This window comes from Vipera berus (genome assembly GCF_964194415.1).
Source record: "Vipera berus genome assembly, chromosome: 2".
Lineage (NCBI taxonomy): Eukaryota > Metazoa > Chordata > Lepidosauria > Squamata > Viperidae > Vipera > Vipera berus.
This window is the reverse complement of record NC_138203.1, coordinates 64,850,707-64,876,178: the sequence shown is the minus strand read 5'-3', so window position 1 is coordinate 64,876,178 and position 25,472 is coordinate 64,850,707. Positions and strand designations below refer to the sequence as shown.

At 35.6% G+C, this 25,472-nt stretch overlaps 1 protein-coding gene across 1 annotated transcript in view; it reads left to right on the top strand.

Annotated features, from left to right (window-relative positions):
* The window catches only part of NTRK2 (neurotrophic receptor tyrosine kinase 2), a gene marked incomplete at its 3' end in the record, with an annotated part of 199,668 nt that overhangs the window by 58,232 nt on the left and 115,964 nt on the right, over positions 1-25,472 (top strand). The window contains exons 10-12 of the mRNA XM_081317128.1: positions 2,167-2,199; positions 6,932-7,035; positions 8,248-8,347. Coding sequence (XP_081173254.1) covers positions 2,167-2,199; positions 6,932-7,035; positions 8,248-8,347 — 237 coding nt within the window. The remainder of the gene's footprint in view (positions 1-2,166; positions 2,200-6,931; positions 7,036-8,247; positions 8,348-25,472) is intronic.

The following is a 25,472-nucleotide window of genomic DNA, read 5'->3' as shown; positions in this document are numbered from 1 at the left end:
AGTTGTTCCAATGCTTTCTGTTGCCAGGGCTTGCACAAGAGCCACAGAACTGATCTCAGCAAAAGAGTGGCACCAGTAGTTGAATTTCAGCACAACCCATTTATCATGTTGCAACAGCAAAATATATGTTTTTTTCTTACATAATATTTTTATAAAGCTCCACATAAAACTAAAGCAACATAGTGCTCGCGTTTGGCAGTGTGAAAGCTGAAAAGCAGAACAGTATTATCTGTACAACATATACATGAGGCAGATTTCTACACTTGGCAGTGTGCCTAACAAAGAAAACATAACAAATTACACATTGGGCAGCTACATAACTTAAAACTCAACTTCAATTTCTTCACAGCAAAGAATGTAAAACAATAGGAAATTTAGCTATGGGGAAATGAGAAGTCTTTTTTTTCTATGTCCAGTTGGTTGGCCTTTCCAAATGTCCTCAGTTGAACAGCACGTAACATTAGAGGCAGTGCACACTATGTAAGTTGGGTGAATTAACGATGGGGCCTAGCCACATCATCAGTGCCAATTAATGAATGTTTTGATAAACTGTAAGTGCCTGGTGATAGTCTGGAGGGTAAGGGTAGGGCTTGATATTCAATCAACCTCTGTTGGGTATTTGGAAAGTCCAATAACCAATGTATACATGTAGCAGGAAAATTATATGCACTGTGTACCAACATGTTACAATAATTTAATTGATTTCTCCTCAAATAAAGAACTACTTCTTATTTGGGAACTGTTTGGAGGAATGGAGGGAACTAGATGTGGAAGTATAATTAAAGGTAAATGAAAAATACAAGAGGCAGAGGAATCTCTCTCATACTTTTTTCCTTTCCTCTTAACCTCTTGCTTAACTAATTAATTAGCCTACACAGTATTATTAATTTTAGAGCATAGGACGGAAGGACAATTGTCTAGGCAAGCAACAATACTGTCACCTATAAATTTCAAACTCAAAAATCTGACTACAGTCTTTAACTTCTCTCTCCATTCCAAGAGCAACATTCCAAAATGGCTTCAAATCTTTTGAGCAGGTGACTTTCACTCTATCTTAACCTCTCCTTAAGTAGCTGTGCCTATTATTTTATTATCTCTGCACTTTCCAAGTCTATATTTTTAAGGAATTTAAAAACAAAACCAACACAAATGTGATATGTCGGAACACTCAAAATTTAGAACAAACATCCCACTTTTTCCAAGCTCTGAACAAAGCACTAGAATATGGTGTGGCTTTTTTTCCAGAACTTGGGAGTGTTCCAAGCTAGGATACATCTCTAGTGCAAACACGTTACATGTTTGAATTTATTTGTTCATCAGATAATTGGGAATGCAGTGGGGAGGAGAGGGGGAGATAGTCTTACCAAATTAGGCTAATCTTGTAACAGTAACATTATAAAAGAAAATTGTCTTTGTTGATCTTTAGTAAAAAGTGTATTTTTTTCTTGATGTTGATTTATGGACTGAAAATCTTTTATTTTCAAGATTAACACTTAAATTTCTGCAGCAGATTTAAAATGAATGACCAAATTTTTTAAAAAGTGTAATGTATGACACGTGTTTAGTATCAGAACCTTCCCTAACATGGTATCTTCCTAAATATATTGTACTGTAGCTGTCAGATTTATTAATTGTGAATTGTGGAAATTGTATTGCAACATACCTGGAAGGAACTAAGTAAGGGAAGTCTGCATTAAGGATTGGAGTGGAACTATTCAGACTGTTGTATTATTTTCTTTCTTTCAGAAAATATTGGTTCATAGTTATAGATATAAATGATCCCAATTAAAATCTGAACTCTAATTTTATGAAAATTGTTGAATTAGTATATTATCAAAGTGAAATCCAATTGTGCCAAACAATGCAGTAAATCTTTTCTCTGTACTGTAGTCATCCTTCATGTACTCAGTTCCATCCTGGAGAACAGGGTGTCATTCCAGATCTGAGATCATGCAAGAACTGCAGTAAGAAGAAGTAATGTTATGTGTAAAAGGGATCACTTTTGATTTGGGATTTTGCACCCATAGCCAGGAAATTGTAGAATTAATCATTTGCTTCTGACAATGGTAAGCTCAGTGCTACGTTAAATATAAAGTAAATGTAAATGTGATGCAATTACACAAGTTGTTTTGCTATGATATATTTCTTTTTCTTTCTGTTCTATAGGTAGTCCGTTCTATGATCATCCTGGTTACATTGGTATATTTTCCTTTTCTATTTTATATATAAACATGTAGTAATTAAATGTTTGAATGAGAAGATAGATATTTTACTCTGATATGATTTGCATGTTGTTTAAATATCACTAGAAATGTTTATGATGGGCATGATTCAGCTACGGTTAACATTTTTAGTGTCAATACTTTGAACTTTGGAGATGTTGACATATACTCAATTCTTTCATTAAAAATGATGTGCTATCCTGCTGACTTTTCTTAATCAGAATAATTTTACGAATGAAGGTGAATACATGTGTCCCAGGATAATGTTGCAGGATCCAATAATTTTCCTCATCATATTCATTTAAAATGTCATGCCATAACCAGTAGTTCACTTCTGAATCTTTGGCGGAAGGTATGATTATGCAATAATCATTGTGATACAATAGTAAAAAAAATCCCCATTCCAGTTCCTTAGGTCTTCATAGAGAGATCATGCAATTTTTAAATTTCTTTATATTTTGATCAATCTTGACAATGTCTCTTGTTTTATTTTTGAGATCTTAGTGCCCCTCAATCTAAAGAGAAAACATACTGAATTAAGATGAGATAATCCATTTTTATTTGTTGTTACTAATTTCAGTTCACAATGTGGAACAAAATGTACAACGTATAGTGATATATCCAGTGTTATTGATAAATCAGAAATTAATTTATTTCTCAGAGCACTGTTTAAATTTCAAGGTGCTTTGAATTTTCAGCTTTTTATAGAAATTTTGTCTGCTAACTTTATCATAATTTCCTGTATATGAAGAAAGTTAATGCTTCAATCCTATACAAATCTATCTGTAAGTAGGGCTTATTTTAAGATATGGGGTAAACTTCACTGCCTGAGAAATGGTAGGAAAATCTAAGCTAATGGAATTGTTATTTTAAAGAATACTAAATAGCTCTCAATTAGGTTTGGAATCCATAATTTTATTTGCTTGATTTGTGAGATATAGACTTAATTGACGCATCATTGGACTGGGACTTTTCATAAGATCAATAAACTATTTTTTTTCCTCACCTGCTTGAAGACTAATAATATGTAGGACTCGCATACTAATTAAAATTATTTACAATGCAGTGATATTATTTTATTTAAAATTCTATATTTTTGTATAATTGCATTCATCCTTGAAAGTCCATCTTAAAAAATGTTTCTGTACACCCTTATATCTGCTGCCAAAGTAGGAAAGCTGCTCAATCCTGATAAATAAATCGATATTTTTAATTGTGAATCAGTCAGCATAAATGTTAAAGGAATATGACTTTATTCCATATCATTAAAATTGTATATATTGAATTATAAATGATACATGGAAAGATTAAAAAGTTATAAACAAAAGGAATAGACAACAAAACTCCTGTAATATGGAACTCTTTCTGTTCTGGATTTCAGCCATGCAATCTTTTCTCCCTATTCTCTATGTTTCTTACCCCCTTCTCCACCCCCTTAATATTAGTTAGCATTCCAGGGCCATTGAATAAAGGACCATCAGTTGTTTTGCTTTCTCCCTGTCTTTCCTTAGTGCTAAAATCAATTTGTTCTATAGTATTGATGGAAAGTGATGGATACCAATAGACATTGTGCTTTCTAACAGAAAATAGCGCTCATCTGAAATAGATTTTAGTACGACCTTTAATACATTCTCCCCAATTAAGCCTAGCAGCATTGCATTTATATCAACCATTGCTCTCTCCTACAATTATCTTCATAGCACAGCATCAGAAAATCCCTTTTCCCCCTTGGCTGGGCACATTTTGCAATCATCAAACAATGGAGTTGTGGTGGAACTAGGTACGTGAAGGGATCTCATGCATATTGGACTCCCTAGACAACAAATGTTAGACAAATCCAGGAAACAGTTGCATTTTCTTTCCTCCCGTGAAGCAACTGAATAATTTTTTTATTCCGGTGGAATGTAAATTTGATCAATAAGTAACTATCCTTTGAGGTGGCAAAACTTAAATTCACTATTTTGGTTCTTTAGCTCTGAACCTTTATGGTTTTAAATATTTTAACAGCCCAAGAAATGTCATCTTTGGGGCAGCTTATAAGTTCTTTTAATGATTAAAATAGATTATAGGAGCAATGCACATTAAAATACTATCCAAGATTTTATATTTCCATACACTTGGTATTTTTATGTTATTTAGTATGGCGAAACATGTTTTCAGATTGTTTATGCAAAAATTAGGAAAGACTTAAACTGAAATCTAAAGTTCTCATCTTAGAAGAGGAGAGGAAAAGGGAGAGTGGTTGGAGTGGTTGGGCTTATAGAGGGCTAATATCACACTTAATTCTGACTTAGATAGCAGCTCAGTCTTTTTGCCAACTTCTTTTTCTTCATCCTTCCCACCCTCTCCCCAGGCTGTCAAAAGTAATATTAAAATAATTGCCAGCAATACAAATCAACTTGCTAAAAGATAAATGATAGGGAACAAGATATTTCAGAAAAGTCAAAACGTTTTATATAGTTTGGGAGAAGAATGACATTACTTAAAGTGATTCTCTAATAATAAGACAAAGAATCTGTATGAGTAAAATTATTATTTTTGCTTGCTCAATTTCTAGTCTTAGATCTGGAAACATCATTCCCTCCCACCCCAGAAGTCATTAAAATTATATAAAAGAGTGAACTCAAGCTGTATAATTTTCAACGCATTAACAGAAAACATTTTGCATGATACCACTTGGTACAACAGAAAACTAAATATTCCTTTAAATATTTATATAATTACACCGAACATTATGATTATTTATTTTTAGTTTTCAGAATTGGCTCAATCCATATGATCAGATATTTCTGTTTGCCCTTTATATTTTAGGTTCATATAAAATAATGTAACCATTTCCTACTTGTGCCATTCATTTATAACTCCTGTAATTTCTAAGAAGAAACTTATTTGGAGAAAACTTATATACAAGTAGTTGTTAACTTACAACAGTTCATTTAGTGGCTGTTCGAAGTTACAATGGCACTGAAAAAAGTGACTTATGACCATTTTTCACACTGATGACCAATGCAGCATCCCTATAATCATGTGATAAAAATTCAGGATTCACATTTATGACCGTTGCTGTTTTCTGGGGTCATGTGATCACCTTTTGCCACCTTCTGACAAGCATAGTCAATGGGGAAGCCAGATTCACTTAACAGCTATGTTACTAACTTAATTGCTGCAGTGATTCAGTTAACAAATGTAGCAAGAAGAATCATAAAAATGGGGCAAAACTCACTTAACAAATTTCTCACTTAGTGACATAAATTTTGGGCTGTATTAAGAAATGATAAAGAATGGAAGTTTGATGTGACAATAACCTCACTCTTGCTTTTGAATTTTATGACTTTCTTGAATCTTGAGAGGAATTGTGCTTGCTAATTAAGCCTGTCAGGAATACACTCTGCAAGTGGCTTTAATTGTGTTTGCATTTTTAAATTTTAAAATACATATAGGACATGGGCAAATTTTTTGACTTCTAGGTTTGGAAGGCTAGGCTGAAAACCTTTTCCTTTTTAAAAAGAACTTCTCACCAATCTCCACTTTTTTTTAAAAAAATGGTGTAGTCAGATAGGGTCACCTGTCTAACACCTTCAGGAGCAGATTGGCTTAAAAAAAACTAGTAGAGTTGATGATGGGAACCAATCCTTCTCTCCCCCTCCTCCTTGTTAACACTTGGGAATCTTTACTATCAAGTAAAATTCTCCAAAATGCAAATATTGTGTCTGTACTTTGCATGGGCCATACACTACAATCTTCTCAACTACTTGATATCCAAGTCACATCACAGAATTACAGAGAATTTTGCAGGAATCAAAACCATTCCTATTCTGCTTGGAATATTAAATAATTAATCCCAAACTTAAATAGTTAGCATTTCTCAAAAGGCAGCATTATTCCTCACAATACTTGAATTCTGGCCAACCTAGCACCAGGGAGAGAGCAATCTGTGAATTTTGTTTCTCTCAAGTTCTCATTTGTGCAGTCTTAATTTTATTTCAACACATTTTTGTATCAGTTAAAGAAATTTAGAAGAAAATTAATGGGGACATTATTGAACAGCTTTTCAAAAAAAATATTCTTTTGTCCATCCAGATTCCTACATGAATTAAATTGTTTTCCTATTGCATGGTATGTTAGCTGGAAGTTAGCTTTTTTGCCGGTCTGGAATGTTTCTGCATTGTGCAATAATTTAATTTTTATTGTATTAATAGATTTTATTATATTCCATCTTAAAAATTCCCAGATTTACTACATTAAAAACACTCCCACATCTTTTAAAATCTTTGCATTTTGTTTGAAAATAGGTTCCTTTTTCAGATTTAAAAATACACACAGAACCCACAAACAATAGCAGATCAGAAGCAGCAGAAAAAGCTAGGGAATTTCAGTTGTCTCAGGCAATCATGAATATTTCCAGTTTTCTACAGGTATCTGCATTTTGTCTAGTATTCTGTCTCATAGTACATATGAGTGTAGCTTCTCTCCCTCCCTCTAAATATCTGCACATCTCTTTCATTATTTCACATAATCTTCATTCTGACTTCCATGCACCTACAGTCTTAAACAAGTCATATAGCAACGTGGCAAATAAGTAGATAGAATTGGAACAGTGTGTTCCAAAATCTTTGCAAATTTTAATTGTATGTGTTTAGCTTTTTTAGCAGACACACACAAAAAAACTTCACAATACTGAAAGAAAATAAATATGTTCTTTCTCTTAGAAGATTATGGAACACCAACAAATGATTTTGAAGACACTACAAATAATAGTAATCAAGTTACTTCTACGGATGTGTCAAACAAAGACAATGAAGATAGCATCACTGTAAGTATAAATATCATTTCCTGGTTACTTTCTCAGTAAGAATCTAGTTGGCCTAGGATATTTTAGCTTGCAACAAGACACTATTTTGCATGTACCCTGGAGCTTTTAGCTGTCATTTTTTAACGTGAAACAATTTTGTAAGGACAAGCTGGTCAAATTTAGACATAACATTATTTACATAATTTGATTCATGCATTTCAGCTCATACTAGGAAATGATGGCTCCAAAGCCACAAAAATGTAGCTTTCATTTACACTTTGAACTTGTTTCCTTTAGCATGTAAAATAAAGCATAATGCTAACTGAAAGGCTACAGTGCACCCTGAAATAATTGAAATGACCAAAAAATTGGCACATCATGGTTTAAATCATGTTCACATTTCCTTCATTTAATTTTCTGCATCTTCTAAATGTGCTTGGATTACAGTCTCCAGATGTCTATCCTTTGATTTTACTAGTAAGCTCAGAGTTCTGGTACGTGTAGTCCAAGCGCATTTAGAAGATGCCAAGTTAGAGGAGCTATGTAAAGTTCTAGTCCTGCCTTAGGCAAAATGATAGCAGGATATCCTTGGGCCAGTCACTTTCTCTCATCCCTAGAAGGGAGGCAATGGCAAAACAATTCTGAAAAATTTTGCCAAGAAAACTGCAGGGACTTGTCCAGGTAGCCTCTGATAATCTGACATGATTGAATGGAAGAACCCCCCTCCACACACCCATACTATATGTTTAAGAATGTTGACAATATGTTAAAAAGGTAAAGGTTCCCCCGCACATGTGTGCTAGTCATTTCCAACTCTAGGGGCCGGTGCTCATCTCCATTTCAAAGCCGAAGAGCCAGTGCTTGGCCCAGGACGTCTCCATGGTCATGTGACCAGCATGACTAGATGTCAAAGGCGCACGGAACGCTGTTACCTTCCCACTGTAGTGGTCCATATTTTTCTACTTGCATTTTTACGTGCTTTCGAACTGCTAGGTTGGCAGAAGCTGGGACGAGTAACAGGCGCTCACTCTGTTATGCGGCACTCAGGATTCGACCCGCCAAACTGCCAACCATCTGATTGACAAGCTCAGCGTCCTAACCCACTGAGCCACCGCATCCCTTGACAATATGTTATGCTAATATTAATACCAAATAATCTAATTAATATTATTAGAATAGTGAAAATTGAAAAAATTGTGCAGTTTGATTTATTGTTGTTTGTTTTATTCCTAGGTGTATGTTGTAGTGGGAATTGCTGCATTGGTGTGCACTGGCTTAGTTATTATGCTCATTATTCTCAAGTTTGGAAGACATTCTAAGTTTGGAATGAAAGGTAAGATGACTCCTTTTAATTCTTCTTTCCATATGTTTCTCTGCTAATTGTTTTACATAGTTATTTAGTTTTTTTTATAATTAGTTTTAACTTTTAATATGTATCAATTACTACGGGCATAGTTGTTTAATCACTTTTTAATTTTTGTATCCTGTTTTTTATTATGTATTGCCCTGTTCACCGCCCTGAGTCCTTCGGGAGAAGGGCGGTATACACATTAAATTATTAAATTATTAAATTATTATTAAATTAAATTAAAATAACAGGTATACAGTTCAGTTCTCTTATTCAAACAGTTATTCAAATTGTTTAAATATGTATAGGTAACATATTTCTGTTGCAACGTTTCTGTTGAATTCAATGATTTTCAGTGGATTGATGTATGGTATTGGTTCTGACAGAAATTAATTTACATGCAATGTAGGTTCCACCTCACTTGATTGATATATAGTAATATATTTTGCAAGAAATATTACAGTTATTTTATTTTTGAAGAACTTTTCATATGAAGTCTGGGGACTTCAGATTGGACCTTGCCTTAACATTTCTTCAACACCTCCTCTGCTTCAATATATTTTCCTCACTGACCAACCAGAGGAGCTGCCAATAACCATGTTTCTTCTCCTTGTGTTAACCAGCATTGTTTTTTATCCATGGATCCTTAAGATAAGGGCATGAAATCCTATCATCAGTTCTAAATTACTATAATTCTGATATGATTACATTCCTCCAAAAAGTAGGTACGGTTTATTCCTAAAATAGACTTAATTGCTATGTAAAGAAGTAGAATACAGAATAACAGAGTTGGAAGGGACCTTGTAGGTCATCTAGTCCAACCCGCCACACAGTCCCCCTGCCCAGTACTCCCACTGTAAAAGAACCAGTTTAAGTAAAGATAGGGAAGTAGCATCTATCTATATGCAAAGAATATACATAAATCTGTTTTAGGTCCTTCTTTCACCAGTTTTCTTACCATAATGAGGTGTTTTGTCTGACTTTTATGTGAAGTGAGTTTTAGATAAAAAAAGAAGAAAAAAACATTTTTATTCTCAAGGCTGCAGTGAGATTCAAACTACCCTGACATTCCTGTGGTGATAAAATCAGCTGAAAACCCACACAGTTTTTCATGTAAGTTCTTTACTTAAAATGGTTGTTACCCAGGAGCAGAGCAGCAGTGCCTGCATGATAGATGGTCCAGTGAAAATTGGCTTTAATCCATGAATCAGAGAAGAAATTACTAAGGAAGGAGGGTGCATAGAACAGAACAGAATAGAACAGAATAACAGAGTTGGAAGGGTCCTTGGAGGTCCAACCCTATATCATTTCAGACAAAGCTGCAGACATCACTTCTAAAGTCAAGGTTTTAGCTTAGGTCAGTGGATCTTAAACTGGGGTAATTGCTACTTTTTAAATCGTGGACCCAATTTGGGACTACCATTGCTAAGATGCTTGTGAAAAAAATAAAGTTGGGGTTTTTTCTGTGTTAATGGCATTATTCAAGCCCAGGAAAAACGGTATTTGCCTGAAACAGTTTAAAAACTATTGTTCTAGGTAATTAGTATTCTTTCAGGAATCTGTAAGGATATACTGTATGTAGTAAAACTATATTTGTGCTTGGTTTTATTTTATTTTTTAAAAAAGTTTTATTAATTTTCTAATTTTACATCCAAAATATTTATGAAACAGTGTGGTGATTGGATAATCAAAAGTCCAATAACAAAAAATTTTTGTACATAGGTCAGGATAGATCAACAAAAATTCCCTCTCCAATTCCCTTATAATATCAAAATCAAATTAATACATTTCTGGTTGTGACAGAGTCAATTAGAACAATTATCAATACATTTTCACAGATACTTATCCATGTCCTGTTTTTAAGTTTTATCTAATTTCAATACAGTGCTCCAAATTAGCCTATGGTATCTAAGAAACTTAATTTTCAGGTAACCCACATTTCCCCTATTTCATTATGTAGTAGTTATCATATCTGAAATACATACATTGTTCATTTAAGTGCATTCTTGTTATATTTCAAAAACATATTCTATCATCTTTGTAATTATCAGTAATTAGCAAGGTATCTTTTGTTGTATCATTCCAAGTTCTATAATACAATTCAAAGTTATGTTCTAGTAGTTAATTTTCATTCCCTTACAAAATCTAGGTCCTAAATATAAAATCAGTTTATATCTTTTTAACAGTTCCCCTTAGCCCATTAAAAGCAATTTTAAGCTTTATTGTTACAAATCCCAACATTAAAAAACCCCATTTTTTAAAACTAACTCTAGGTTTCTTTTTGTGCCAGGCAGGCTTCCATATCGTTGCCTTTAACTTCTCAAATGTGTCTCCCTTCCTTCCTACACACATTGTTTGAATCCAGGGAGATCATCCAGTTGTCAATTTTTCAAAGAGAGTGACCCCTTTATAGTCATTAAATTGTCGTTGTAATAAATCAGGTCTCCATGTTTGGCATAGTATAGTTCTCATTAATTCAGTCTGGTCTTCCTTCTTTTGGTCCCATCTGGCTTAGGTAAGAGGTCATGTCCGGGGTTATAGTTTTTGCTTGGTTGGTTAGATTCTTAATGTACTGTATTTGAAGGCCTTTGGCATCCTCCATCTTAGTATTGCTTCAGCTTCTGTTGTTTGTTGAATTGTAGATTTTATAGTTGAAATTGAAGTTTGTATTTCAATTGTATCAAGTATAAGTTTATAGTCAAGTGGTGGCATATAATCCTCCATTTCTTTGATGTTACAGATAGGCCTTTAGTGGAGGCTATTTTAATAAGAGTCAGTGAATGTCCACCTCCACTATTCCTAAAGGTTGTTTTCAGTGCCAGGTGTTCCCAATTCTTATCTTTACAGATAATGTCAAGGACACACCTGTTACAGCCAGATCTCACAATAAAAAAAAGGTTTACTTGCTATACCAGGTTTCGCCACAAGATGTCCTCAATAGCATGTAGAATCTTTTTCCAGACTAATATGAGGCTTTTATCCAATTAGTCCATTTTTAGCAATAAATAGGATAGAAGGTCCCCACAGAGATAAGAACGTTTTAGTAGCCCAAAAATTCCAGAGGTACAAATATGTTTAATTATTTAGCTTAGTCATTTGGTTTCTTTTGAGGCTTTAAGGTTTTAGTTCCCCAAGTAAGCAGTCACTGATCTTTCAAGAGAGGGGGAGAAGATTTTCAGAAGAGTCCCACAGGGAAGTAATTAGGGAAGTAAGAAAGGTAAGGTCTCACCCAAATCCTCCAAATTGCTTCGTTGTGCTTGATGGTGATTTTGGCTTTTGGCAGGGAGCGGCTTAGTGATCGGCCATGTTGATGGCCGATCTCTTCTTCTTCAGGCCAGAGGAGCTGCTCTGGATCAAACAGAGGGCTGCCACCCTTCCGCGATCACAAGGAGGGCCTCCTCACAGTGGTCGCCCTTCCAGGGTGACTTTTGACCCTTTTCAGGGTCCTCCAAGGAAGATAGATCGGACAGCAGGGAGAGGCTTCTTCCTGCGCGTCCACTGGCGCCGCGTGCGCAGACCGGAAGCCTTGCTTGTTGAAGTTAACAACATAGTACTACATCTACAAAGATTTACAGTACAGTATTTTGTCCGTCAAGCAGATGTAGGCTAACATACTATTAAAGGTTAAATATTCTAAATGTTAAATATTCTGATGCAAAAATGGCATTTTGCAGAGCATAGAATCCTAGACCTTTTTCGTTTTTCTTCATGGCTGATTCCTTTCCCTTCAATGCTTCAAGTTCATTTCACACCATGTCACTTTTTATCCCAGTGTGGTTACTTTGAATAAATAAAAAGAGGAATAGCGGTTTGAGTGGATGTTTCAGAAGGCAGACTGTTGATTATCATGTCACCTGAGCACATTCCAATTCTGTGTCTTTTTATAAATGTTCCTTGACTCTCTGTGTGTCTCTGTTTCTCTGTCTCTCTCCCCCCCACACACAAAATATTGCAAGTATATTTATTTGCATAGGGATGGGATCTTGGCCTCCACATTTCCAGTAAGCAAGGTTATAATTAAGCCTTTGCCATTCTTTCAGAAGGGTTTTGAATGTGTGGGAACACATAAAAAAGGGTCTTTTCAGATCCTTAAAGCATCCCTATCTTTTTTCCAGGCTTGAATGGCTGTTTGTGAAGTTGCTTTGGAGCAGGTTTCAGAACAGCCTCATGATCCTGGAAGAAGACATGGCTGTTTTAACAATATGAAAAGAGGTGCTTGGTATGTGCGCTCACTTATTCCAAAGCACCTTTTACCAAGGAATTGAACAGCTCTAGTTATACAATCATATTTATTAGGTTATATGTAATAGTTTTTTTAGGGTTTTCTCTGATTTGAATATAAAAATATAAAGGAAAAACATTCCTGCACCTTAATATAAACTCCAATTCTTTAGATAAAATATTTTTGTATGTCATGAGTCACTTTTTTTGTCTAATTCTAAGGTCAGTACAAGTCAGAGGTGATAATAATTACATAGAAGGAAAAGATTTTTTAAGAAGTTGTATTTCCCAGATTTTCTATTTTAGATTTCTTAATTAGTTTTAAAAGATGATTGAAAATAAAATTTCTCTCTCTCTTTCTCTCTCTCTCAAATGTAATTTAGAAATGTTTTAACCTATGCTTATAGTTTTAAAGATTTTTTAAAAATGGGTTATATATTAGAAGTACACTACGCATTAATGTATGATGAAGAAGAAGAAGAAGAAAATGTTTCAAGTTAACAAAAGTGTAGAGTTGTGGGTTAACTTATAAGAAAGACACGTTATCTAGTTTGGGAATATTTATTTCTTGTTCAGGATGTAAAACCTATTTAAGATAAACTTTTTAGAAAATAGAAGAGAGCCATTTGGGACAGCAGCTAAGGCAACCTGTAATCCCTTCAGCCTGAAGCTGGCTGGGGGATCTTGGGCCAGTCACGCTCTCTCAGCCCTAGGAAAGGGGCAATGGCAAAGTACTTCTGAAATGTTGCCAAGTAAACTGCAGAGACTATTCCAGGCATTCACTGACAGTATTGACTTGAAGGCACCCCATCTCCCAATTGTAGAAAATGCTTTAAAATATCCTGGATCAGATGGAGAGCTATATTTGTCTTCTAATCAGTCTGAGTATACTTCCCTTTTAGATCACCTATTTCAGTGCATGAAGATTGGTAAATGCTTAAACACAGCTCATGCAATTAAATTAAGCTTGTTGTTTAACAAATTAATAGGATTACTCTTGGGTAAATGTGCATAGGAGAGTGACAGGAATTTGAGCGTACAGAGTTCTTATTTGCATTTATTGTTTTGTTTACTTCTGCAAATAATACAGATCCATCCTTCATTTCTTACTATGTGTAGAAGTGAAATGGCTGTTGCTACTAATGGAGCATGTCTTGCAGTTAGGAGAGTTTCTGATACCCTTTATAATACACATATATTTGTAGTTTGGAGCATTCTCTACTTTCTAAGACTTTTTAGAAGCAAAGGGTATCACAAATACTTCTGGGAATAAAGTAAAATGATAATAGATCAAAAAACTAATTGTTTTATGTCCTTTTAGACCCCAAAAATCAACTATGTGAAATTACTGGTACATTTATTCAATAAATAAGAATAATTTGATTGATATCCCTCATTATTTATTTTGTTTTAATAAAATATATAGCATTCTGAATTTCAAGTGTGCATGCATCTTCTAGAGTCTGGACATTCAGATTAATAGGAAAAGATATATTTATGCATACGTTTAATTCTTCAAATGTCTAATCTTGGCATCAGAATGACTGGGAATAGTTTTTACGTGTAGGAACACCACATTTGTCTACATAATATGATGGAACCGATGCTTCCCAGATGTGTCAGTACTACAATAATCAAACTTCAAATTCAAATACAAGTTGGGGAAACTACTATGATGCTTGTTCATGCTCATTGAAGACATGTTGATGTTGGCTTTAAAATGAAATAAATGTGCAAATATTTTTACAATTTTCGAGACCTTAAAAATAGGTTAACTTAGCATTATACTTTTCATTATACTTTTTATCTTATAATCTTTGATGCCATAATAAATGGTGGAAAGTACACAATTACCATGTTATGTTTTATTCACTTCATTTCAGAAATTGAATTTGTCTCTGCAGAGAAAAAAACACCAAAAGTAGCATACATGTACAGAGGTTAGGGACTCTTCATTACCCCAAATCGGAGATTCTTAGGGAGTTTTGCTAATAAATGTATTAGGAACAATCCTGATTTAATACAGAATTCCAAATTCTGCATTAGAAGCTTAGCATGTATTTCAGCTTCAAAAAAATTCCATGAGGATCAAGGAAACAGCAGTTTTTCAAAAAAGAAAGGTGGAGGGGGGCCTAAGAGAACACTAAATGAAAAATGTGGAGATTTTACACACACACAAAAAGAGCAAAAGCAGTCATAACTGGCGTTTCTTTGCCTCTTTTGGTATCTTTTATTTCAGGGAAAGAGAAGGGAAGGAAATTATTTTTCTAAAGGGTAATCATTGCTATAGCAAAGTGCTGGAATGATGTTTTAAATAATAATTTGATCAATGTGATAACACAGTTCTGCATTTTTACCAAGAAATGTAAAAAAGATACAGTAAAGGACTACGTTTGCCAGGGATTTCTTTAGCTCTTCCCACATATGAGCTATGTTAACAATGATAACATGTTGTAGTATGCGCATATGTACATTTTCAACAGTAAGCACTGAAGGCAAAATTAACCTTACCTTTCAACTACGCTTACTGTAAAATCATTTCTTCTATTTTCCCATCCTCCATCTTTTTATTCCTGGCCCAAGATTGGCCTCTTCCAGCCACCGGACACAATTATCAGCTCAGATACCACATTTTCACCAGTTATTTTTACAGTTACATATAATTTGTGACTTTTCCTTAGTATTTACTAGTATTCCTCTCCAATGAAAAACATATAATTTCCCCCCCAGAATCCATAGCTATTATTGAATTGAATTCAAAACACAAAAGTATTTTCATTATTTTAACTGTATACAGTTGAGTAATTGGTATTCATCTCTAGCTGCATTCTGTGTTATACTTCAAAACAGTGCTTTTTCTATCATACAACGCTCAGAACGGAGTTCCGGCACCTGTTTTGAATGGAACCTTGTAGGGTAGGCAAGGCGGGTTGTATGACATGTGTGAGTTCTGGCACCTTTTTCTTTTACAAAAAAAGCACTGCTTCAAAATATTTTTTGCTTTCTAACTGTTGCAAAGAGGGCCGTGATTCATTAAGAGAAGTTAGCGCAGGCTAGTAGTTTCATATTACTATAGGAAGGCAGGAATTGAACACCATGTATAGTAAGTAATACTTACTGCTGTCAATAGCAATACATTCTCCTTAGAGCAGAGGTTAAATGAATATGGACAGCCTCTATTTATTAAAATATTGATGATGTACCAATGAGTCAGTCATAATGTTTTTTCTGGATGGTAGAGAAAATGCTTTTTACCCAATTACTTTTAATGCCATGCTACATTTATAGTATCTTGCATTCCATAATAATCCCATAACAGTAAAAGTTTCTGTACCCTATGAAAGCAAGTTTTAATCCTTCATGTGCTATCATTCCATTGAATAACACTGCTTGGTGGGCATCGTACATATTTCCTTTTTAATATGGAAACCAGTGGCCTATCGTAGATGCGTACACATGCACACACTTACGCATGTTCATTTGCGAAGGCTTTTACTCAGTTAGTGCAACTATAAGTAGTGGCAGGCAAGATGTGCATGCAGCTGCATGCATAGTTTTGAACAGTCCAACTCTAAAAATTTCTCTGTAAAGAAGTTTTCAGTAACTAGGTCTGAAGCAATGGGCAGAAGCAATTTAGAGGTATGGTCCAAAGATCTCAGTATGGTGTGTAGGTTGTCAGCTGGTCCACATTCAAAGGAACAGTTTCGATATACAAGACTTCAAAGTGCAAAGAGGCAGAGATTCCGGCAAACAGAGCAGTTGTTCCCAACAAGAGTTTGTTTGCTAAGAGTGGCTCTAAAATACACCCCCCCAACATACGAGGTGGATACAATCACTGCAAGGAATGCCCTTGCCTTAGTCTTTCTTCTGCCCTTCACTCAGCCCTATGAGTCTTAGTGCTGAGAGATGGTCCTGGATCAGGCCCCACATCCTAATGTTTCCAGCTGCTTCAAATACTCTCTAGCCTTGCTGCCATCTGAGTGTCCTCTGAAGTGGCCCCATCCCAGAGTAAGAGCTGGCCCTGATACCCAGGAGATGGCCCCTGTTTTTCTAGAAACTTTAGCTCAAGTTCTTCAGTTTCCTTTTATAAAGACATATTTTTATAATAAATAAAAAGATCCAAGCAATTTAATGTTAAACGTAAATGGCTCATAGTGTTTTGATTTAATACAGTTACAAATTGCCCATGATAAATATAACACTGTCCTTGGGGGAAACCTTTATTCCCTTTATTCAGCCATTATTGCGGACATGATTGTAAATGGTTTTCATAGATAAAAAAATAAGTGATTTCAGAGTAGTTATACTGAACAGCGCAATAAAAAAAACTTTAAAATGTTAAATAAAGATGGTCTGAGTTAAGAAAGGCATACATACAGATATTTTGGAAGAATTCTAAGAGAACGTGCATTTTCCTTTTTCAAAGATAAATTAAGTTCAAAGTACCTAGTTGTAATTCATTAATGATTCAGAATGGTTGGTTTCCAATTTCACTCTTCTAGTCACTAGACAAATTTCTGTGCTGAGGTCACTGTTTTCACCTTTTCTTCCTTTTTCTGAAAGATCCCTTTTCTGCTCCAGTCCATCTTCTCTGACATTTTGGAAGCATTTAAGTATGGAACAGAAATAAAGAAGATTTTTTATTTTGAGTAAAGAACAAATAGAGCTATTTTTATTAAAATAATCAGTTAGTACAAGTTTTGAATGGAAATTCTCTCTTTTCTGCCTGGGGTGAGAAAAAAACTTATCTTAAATCATTGATATAGAGCAGGGGTGTCAAACTGGTGGCCCACAGGCCAGATGCGTCACACGCAGGCCACACCCACCCCAGCTCCACAAAGGCAAAAAACATGATACGTCACGTGGCTCGATTGAGTTTGACACCCGTGATATAGAGAATAGATAATTGAGATTTGGGCTAGGTGCAATTAGCCAGATTTGTCATAAATTGACTGGAAAAATTTAAGCTTGGCAGCTAGGCGGTAAGAGGAACTGAAATTAACGTAGAACTTTTGGTAAATGCAATTGTATGTCCATTAGCTACATATTATCTGTTTTCAGGTGAAAGACATTTTGCAAGCATAAATTATTTGAACAGCTTTGAAAACTTTTATTTAAAAAAATAACGTTAAACTTGGGCTGCTTGCTTACATACCGTATTTTCCGGCGTATAAGACGACTGGGCGTATAAGACGACCCCCTACATTTCCTGTTAAATTATAGGGTTTGGGCTATACTCGCCGTATAAGACTACCCCTCTTCCAACGCACACCAAATAAAAATTAAAAAACATCAGATTTGATTTTAATATGGTAATTTTAATTCAAATGCTTATGACATGCAGGTACTTAGTAGGAAAACTGTCACTTATAAACATAAGGCTGTTTGTCATCAAACATGTAAACATAAAACAGTGCAAGTGGATTAAACTTAATAATAATAATAATAATAATAATAATAATAATAATAACAACAACAACAACAACAACAATAATAATAATAATAGTAATAATAATAATAAGAAGAAGAAGTAGAAGTAGAAGTTGGAAGGGACCTTGGAGGTCATCTAGTCCAACCCCCTGCTAAGGCAGGAAACCCTATACCATTTCAGACAAATGGCTGTCCAGTCTCTTCTTAAAAACTTCCAGTGTTGGAGCATTCACCACTTCTGGAGGCAGGTTGTTCCACTGGTTAATTGTTCTAACTGTCAGGAAGTTTCTCCTTAGTTCTAGGTTGCTTCTCTCCTTGACTAGTTTCCATCCATTGCTTCTTGTCCTGCTTTCAGGTGCTTTGGAGATTAGCTTGGCTCCCTCTTCTTTGTGGCAGCCCCTGAGATATTGGAACACTGCTATCATGTCACCCCTCACCCTTCTCTTCATTAAACTACACGTACCCAATTCCAGCAACCCTTTTCCTATTTTCCTAATTCACTTTTTCACCTTTCCTAATTCACTCTAAAGCTTTCCCTGCGCAGAGCCTTAACCCCAGCTGCCTGCAATTAGTGCAGGTTCTCATCCCACCAGGCTCAAGGTTGAGTCAGCCTTCCATCCTTCCGAGGTAGGTCAAATGAGGACTCAGATTGTTGGGAGTAATAAGCTGACTTTGTAATAATGCTGCTTGGGGGGGGGGGTGAAAGCTCTAATAGGCAGGCATATACATAGAATGAAGGCTATTGCTAAGCACATTGATTTGTGCTTTAAATTGTAAGCCGCCCTGAGTCTTCGGAGAAGGGTGGGATATAAATGGGATTTTAAAAAAAGACCAAATGGGAGATCCACTCCAGGTTTTCCAGCCAGCCCGCCCAGTTCCTGAGTCAAATGTGTCCTTAGAGCTAAGCTGCTGTTTTGGCTATGCATTCCCCACCTGCCTTTCAAATTGCTCTTGCATTCCCCACCTGCCTACAGCTGCTCTTCAACTTTAGAAGGAAAGAAGCCCAGACCCCAGCCTGTAAAAAATCACAGTCTGCAGCTTCTACTCCAATTGGTCCCGCTTTCCCTGCGCAGACTAAATGGAAGATCCACTCCAGGTTTTCCAGCCAGCCCTGTCCCTAAAATTTCAGCACCCGGCGTATAAGACGACCCCTTTTAAAATCAGTAGCTAAATCAGTTTGTTTTTCATGCAGCATCCACCAATCTTCTGATATGTGAAGTCAAATACATTAACATTTAGGTGTAAAACCTGACTTTTGGAAACACTTGGTGTTTGGTTCCAATGAAAGCTACCATACATTTTTTCAATTTTATTAAGAAGCAACTGAAGCAACTTCAGAGTTGTTACATGTGTATGATAGCAGTAGCAATAGCACTTAGACTTATATGCCACTCCATAGTGCTTTCCACACTTTCTGAGTGGTTTACAAATGTTACAAATATGTTACAAATATTGCCCCTAACAGTCTGGGTCCTCATTTTACTGGCCTCAGAAGGATGGAAGGCTGAGTCAATCTTGAGCCGGTCAGGATTGAACTCCTGGCAGTGGGCAGAGTTAGCCTGCAATACTACATTCTAACCACTGAGTCACCAAGGCTCCTACAGTTTCTGTCTGGATTTCTCCAAGACTGTTCTCTTTCTTTAGAAATTCAACAAGCAATCAGAAGCTAAGAACAGGAGAACAAAAGGCCAGACTTGGATAGGCATTTTGCTTTTATAAAAAAATTAATAAAAAGGAAATAAATTACTGTTGAATCAAGGAGTCAATCTTTTAACAGGGCTTGAATCTTTGGGTACCAGGGACTGGTTCCGTGGACAAAGGTTTTTCCATGGACTGGAGTGCACGTGGTTTTGTGTGCTGCCTGCATCCCACAGATGGGACTTTGCTTGTTTGTGCGGACTGGTTGCTGGCATGCCGCAGCCCGGTATCAGTCCACGGACCGGGGGTTGAGGACCCCTGCTATAAAGGGCTTTATAACTAGCATTGAAATGGCAAAATTCTTGGTGCTTTCTAAACCTTGTTTACTTGCAAACATTTCATTACCCAATTAGATACCATAATCCATGTCAGTGTGGAATATGCTGCATGTATGTATGTATGTGTTTGTGTGTGTGTGTGTGTATGTGGAGAGAGAGAGAGAGAGAGGGAGAGGTGTGCTTGGAAGAGAGGAACCACCATGTTGCTGTACTGTATGTTCCCCCTTAGTTCTGTCTCCCTTCTGATCTGCTTGCCCCCTTACATTCCTGCTGCAGGATAAATTGCCTTAAACACATTTTTTTCATCTTCTTTATCTTCCCAGAGTTGTTAACCCCTCCCCTGCCCCCAGTCCCGTTCATGCTTACTTCCTGGAAATCTCATCCCTTTCATCAGGTTATTGCAGGATCCTCTTAAAATAAGAGGCAGTGTAGAAGTGTGAAATAAAGTAAAAAGCCTTTGCCCATCCAAGACAAAATTCTTTGGAGTCTCCCCTTTTGTTTCTACTGCTTGCTGATAGGCCTGGTCCTCTTCCCCAGCCCAGTAGGGCCAAGTGAAATGAAAGGCCAGGGAGTTGGGTGTTGATCATTAGGCCTGGGAATGATATTGGCTGTTGGGACTGGTAGGGCTGGAGCGGAACTACTGCTGACAGTAAAATGCTGAAAATCTATTCCACTAAAGGAGTCAGAATCAAGTTTGCACGGAGCATTCCCAAAGCAGCTGACTTTGGAATTTAAATTGGAACCACCAATTAAAAAAAAATCAGCTGAATTTTTGACCCAAGCATACTCTCTGCTTAACATGTAGAAAAGCCTGTCTTAACTTGCTGCCTGAGTGACAGCCCAAAGATGTCATGACATTTCAGAGATGCAACTGCTGGACTTAAAACCTGACATTGTTGCATAAAGCAGGGCAGGTTTCAACTTGTCCTGAGAAAAGTTTTTGTTTCCCTGATTTGTTTCTGAGCGTAAATCATTATTTTTATCTCATCCAATCCCCAGCTGCAGCGCAGTAAGAATATCTGTTTATGGTCTTTTTATTCTACCCCTCTCCTTTTCTCCATAAGAGCATACATAGTTACATAGTTGGGTGTTCCTTCTGTACAGATAAGAACATCTTTTTATTAGCACACTGTCCTTACTTGCAGGAGGAGTATTCAGAGATCCCCTTCATCAAAACCTGCTCATACTCCAGAAAAGTGTAAAAAGGCGAGAGACAAAAGAGATGTTATAAGCATGAACGTTTGACCTGATTTACTGACCTATTTCTGAGTCCTCTGGGATGGAAGCTGACCAATTTAAAATTTAAATAGAAATTCTAAATCATCACATAAACATTGATTTTCTGTTTAAAAGCAGGACTAAAAACAGGGGGGAAAAGTTGTGTATGCAGATGTAGAATGAAATCTGTTTGTGTGCCCAAGGGGTTTTGTACTTGTGTTCCTCAAGCAGAAGCTTCTAAACAGACTTTCGCTATGTGGCAATGTGCTTGAAAAATGAGGGAATTTTGAAAAGTGGATTAGGATATGGCACAGGAACAAAAAGACTTGTTAAAATTGATTAAGGCCTTCTTCTGCCCTTGAGGTGACTTTTTTTGAATCTGAGAAGGGCTGAAAAGGAAAAAAAGGATAATAATTTTGCATTTATGGTACACATGTACTTTTAATCAATATTTAATATTGAATCAACAATCTTTCTTGTTTTTTTATTAGTTCTCTTGACAGGACAAAACTAGTCATGGCATTAATTAACTATGTGCATGCATGCAGTCAACATTCATGATTTTTGTAAACACCATAAGTATTGACTCAGTTTGATTTAATGGTTAAAGCACCAGGTTACAAAGCAAGAGACCATGCGTTCAGGTCCTGCCTTAGCCATGAAAGCCAGCTGAGTGACCTTGGGCCAGTCACTCTCTCTCAGCCCAACTTGCCTCATGGGGTTGTTGTTGTGGGGAAAATAGGTGGAGGAAAGGAGTATTAGGTATGTTTTCCCCTTTGAATTATTTACAAAAACAATAAAGGCATGATATAAATACATAATAAATAAATAAAAGTAAACTTGGCATTATGATAGTGTAATTTATTTAGTTCCCTAATAAGCAACTTGGATGCTACCCTATGTAGCTTTCATAACAGACTTCCTCTAAAAGGTAAATGGCAGCTTCTGACAGATAATTTTGATTCATTCCATGGCAGAGGGGGAAAAATCCAAACATTTCATTCCAACCCCTACTTATCACATTATTGTTCAGCTCCTCAAGGATTGCTATTTAACCAATAAAAAGGTAAAGGTTCCCCCGCACATGCGTGCTAGTCGTTTCCAACTCTAGGGGCCGGTGCTCATCTCCGTTTCAAAGCCGAAGAGACAGCGCTTGTCCGAGGACATAGTTTACTGTAAGATCTAATTTGCATCATATCTCAATTGGGAGTCACATGCCACTATATTGTTCCATATTGTTATGAACACAAAGAGTCATGTATAATATTTATTTATTGATATATGTAATTTTATTGTATGTATCACACAGTTTATTTCCATTGTGTCTATTTCTCATGTTTTCCCTGGAAACATATTTTAATATTCTAATTTTATCCAGACCCTTAATCTTTCTATACATTTCTAAAATCAAAATCTTATTTAGCTTTTTCCTATTTATTTCAGATTCATTAAATTCTAAGGTTATGATTAAAACTTTCTTCCATTCATGATTGAAGGCAGACTCACCTGGCCCGTTCCAACTGGTCATTCTGAAGGTCTCTGATAACCTAAAATTAATTAATGGGTAAATTCCACAAGTGTTTATAAAGTAAGGTATTGTATATGAACTTAGTGTCCTTTAAAAGGCTCCACTTTGGTTGCAAGCAAGACAGCTAATCTTATTCTCCCCGGTGTTCAGACCTATCAAAATCACTGTCCTGTGGTCTCCTTGCAAGGAGCAGCTGTCTGGAGCACATGTGAGTGAAAGTTAAAAATTAATACAGATTAATACAAAGCAAGTAAGAAAAAAGAAAATAGCTGTAAGTGCAGGAAAGGAAAAAAGTAAAATAAAGAAAAATATAAAAAGAAGTGACTTCCATTCTTATTTACGGCAGTTATAAACACAATTTTAAATTTACCTTTCCCCCCCCCAAAAAATTAATCAACCCTATCTAATCATCAATTCCTCTAAATCAGAGTTCTGTGGAAAAAACTCTCTTCATGGATATGGTCCTTGGGGCCCAAAAGGTTGGGGACCTCTTCTTTAAATCATAAGTTCATTTTTTCTTTTACACCAAAAGTCCATAAAGAGTTTCCAGTAAGATATTGTCTTTTCTGTAATCAAAGAAGTAAATTTGGCCAGCTCAGAATATTCCATTATCTTCACCAATCACTCTGTAATTGTGGGTATTGCCACATCTTTCTACCTTTGTGCATACAACAACCTTGCCACAGTTATCTTGCATAAAAACCAAGCCCCATGACTGGAAAGGAATTTTTTTTGGAAATGTACATAAATATAGCTTTAACACCTATTTAGTCTATATTTATTTGCTTTGCAGATTTATGGAACAACACAGTAGGAATTCAGTATAGAGTTAAAACCATAAAATCCCAAACAAACATATATAAGAAACACCAGAGCAACTGCATCAGTAAATTCCCTTTTATTTTAAATATCCTTTCATATATATATCAGCATACAAGAGTGTTGAGAAAGATTTTTAAGTATCCAGCAGTCTGATACTATTGAAGAGTAGAAGGTTTGTACCTATTACTCTGATTATATGTTTGCAGAAGTTCAAGGAAAGCTAAAAAGGAGCCAGGCCTGCAGCTTATTTCAGCAACTAAAGGATATGTGATCTTGCTCAATGATTCAATTAACCTCCCTGTGCATTGATTAAACATTTGCAAAAGCAAGGTAGTCATTAGGAATTGTCTAAAGTTACTCAGTAAAGGGTCCATATTAGATTTACACCTGTTACTTGGGCCTGACTATCAATGTGAGATAAGAAAATAATCCAGAGTTTTTAAAATATTGTGGGGTTTTTTTTGTTCTTGTCATTCCCATGTTCGGTAGAGGCTAGCATATAAAAAGAAAGTGCAAATTTAAGTATTTGCCTCAGCTATGGGTGATTAAAAAATACATGCTGTTAAGAAAAGAAGAAAAATTTGAATGTATGTTGCAAGCCGTATAAAATAGTAGTAGACTTTGAATATTTTCATTGTAAGATGCTGATGTATTGACTTCGGTTCTTCATAAAATTTTATATAAAAATGTTCCAAGTTATCTACTGCCATGCCTGTATTTTGCTGATGACATAAAATATTAATACATTCTTGCCTAGAAAATGGTTTGCAGAAACAAGAAAGCATGTTCTTTTCTTTTCAGTAAACAAAATAAGTAAAATCATGTACAAATTATAAAGTAACAATAAGCAACATTACTGCCTAAAATAATCCGGTAGATCCAAATAACAAATGAAAAGGACCAATTGCTTGTTTTTGTCCAGTTCTGAACAATTCGATAAATTTTCTTTTGGGGAAGAATATCGCTGCATTTCTTTCTTCCCTGCTTCTCTCCCTCTTTCCCTTCCTTTTAATTTACCAGCAATCTTTTTTTAAAATCTCTCAATAAATTATTACTCATGTGAGGGTCTTAATCATTTCCAAATTACTGTATGTGAAAGCAAAGTTTATGTTTATATATTTTTTAAAATAGTTCTAGTGGTAATCAGCATTGAATAACATATACACACACACATGCACAGGTAACACATACTTGGAACTACCATGGTGTGGTCTCCCCTAACTTTATTTATTTGAGATGAAATGCACTACAACATTCGTTGTATTTCTAGCAAGGATGGTGGCATTCTAAAATATCTGAAAGGTATCTGGCTGAGGATGCTACTTTTTACAGGGAAAAACACTTTTTCCTTCAGAATAACTCATTGTCTTGTTTAGTTTTCTACTAAATGATAAACTTCTTTGTACAGGATTAATTAATCAATGAGTTTACACTGACTTCTAATCTTCAAATGCTACTAAAGTGCTACTATAGCAGAGTGGCTGAAGCATATCTGTTCATAGCTAGTTTGCTGAGAAGATTAACAGTGCCATTATATTTTATTTCACTGTGAAGTATTAACGTAAAATGAATGTGGTATTATTCAGAAGCAGTTGACATTGCAGCAAGTATTATCCCATAAAATTAATCTTTTTAATATCCTAAAGCCTTTCCCTTGAAACAGATGACTACAGAATCCTGGCAGTCGTAATTGATTGCCCTTGCTTTAAGATGATAATTTCTGTGTGTGATTTAGCCAAATCCCTTTTATTCTATCTGTTTTTCTTGGCTTTTTGTGGCAAGGAATAGTGATTGTTTCAACAAAAAGGAATTTAGGCAAGCCCTATTAGAAACATGAAATCACATCTAGTAAGCTTGTTTGGTTTTGCACATATTCTGTTACCTACAGTGAAGCAGAAAATAATCTGGCTGCCTC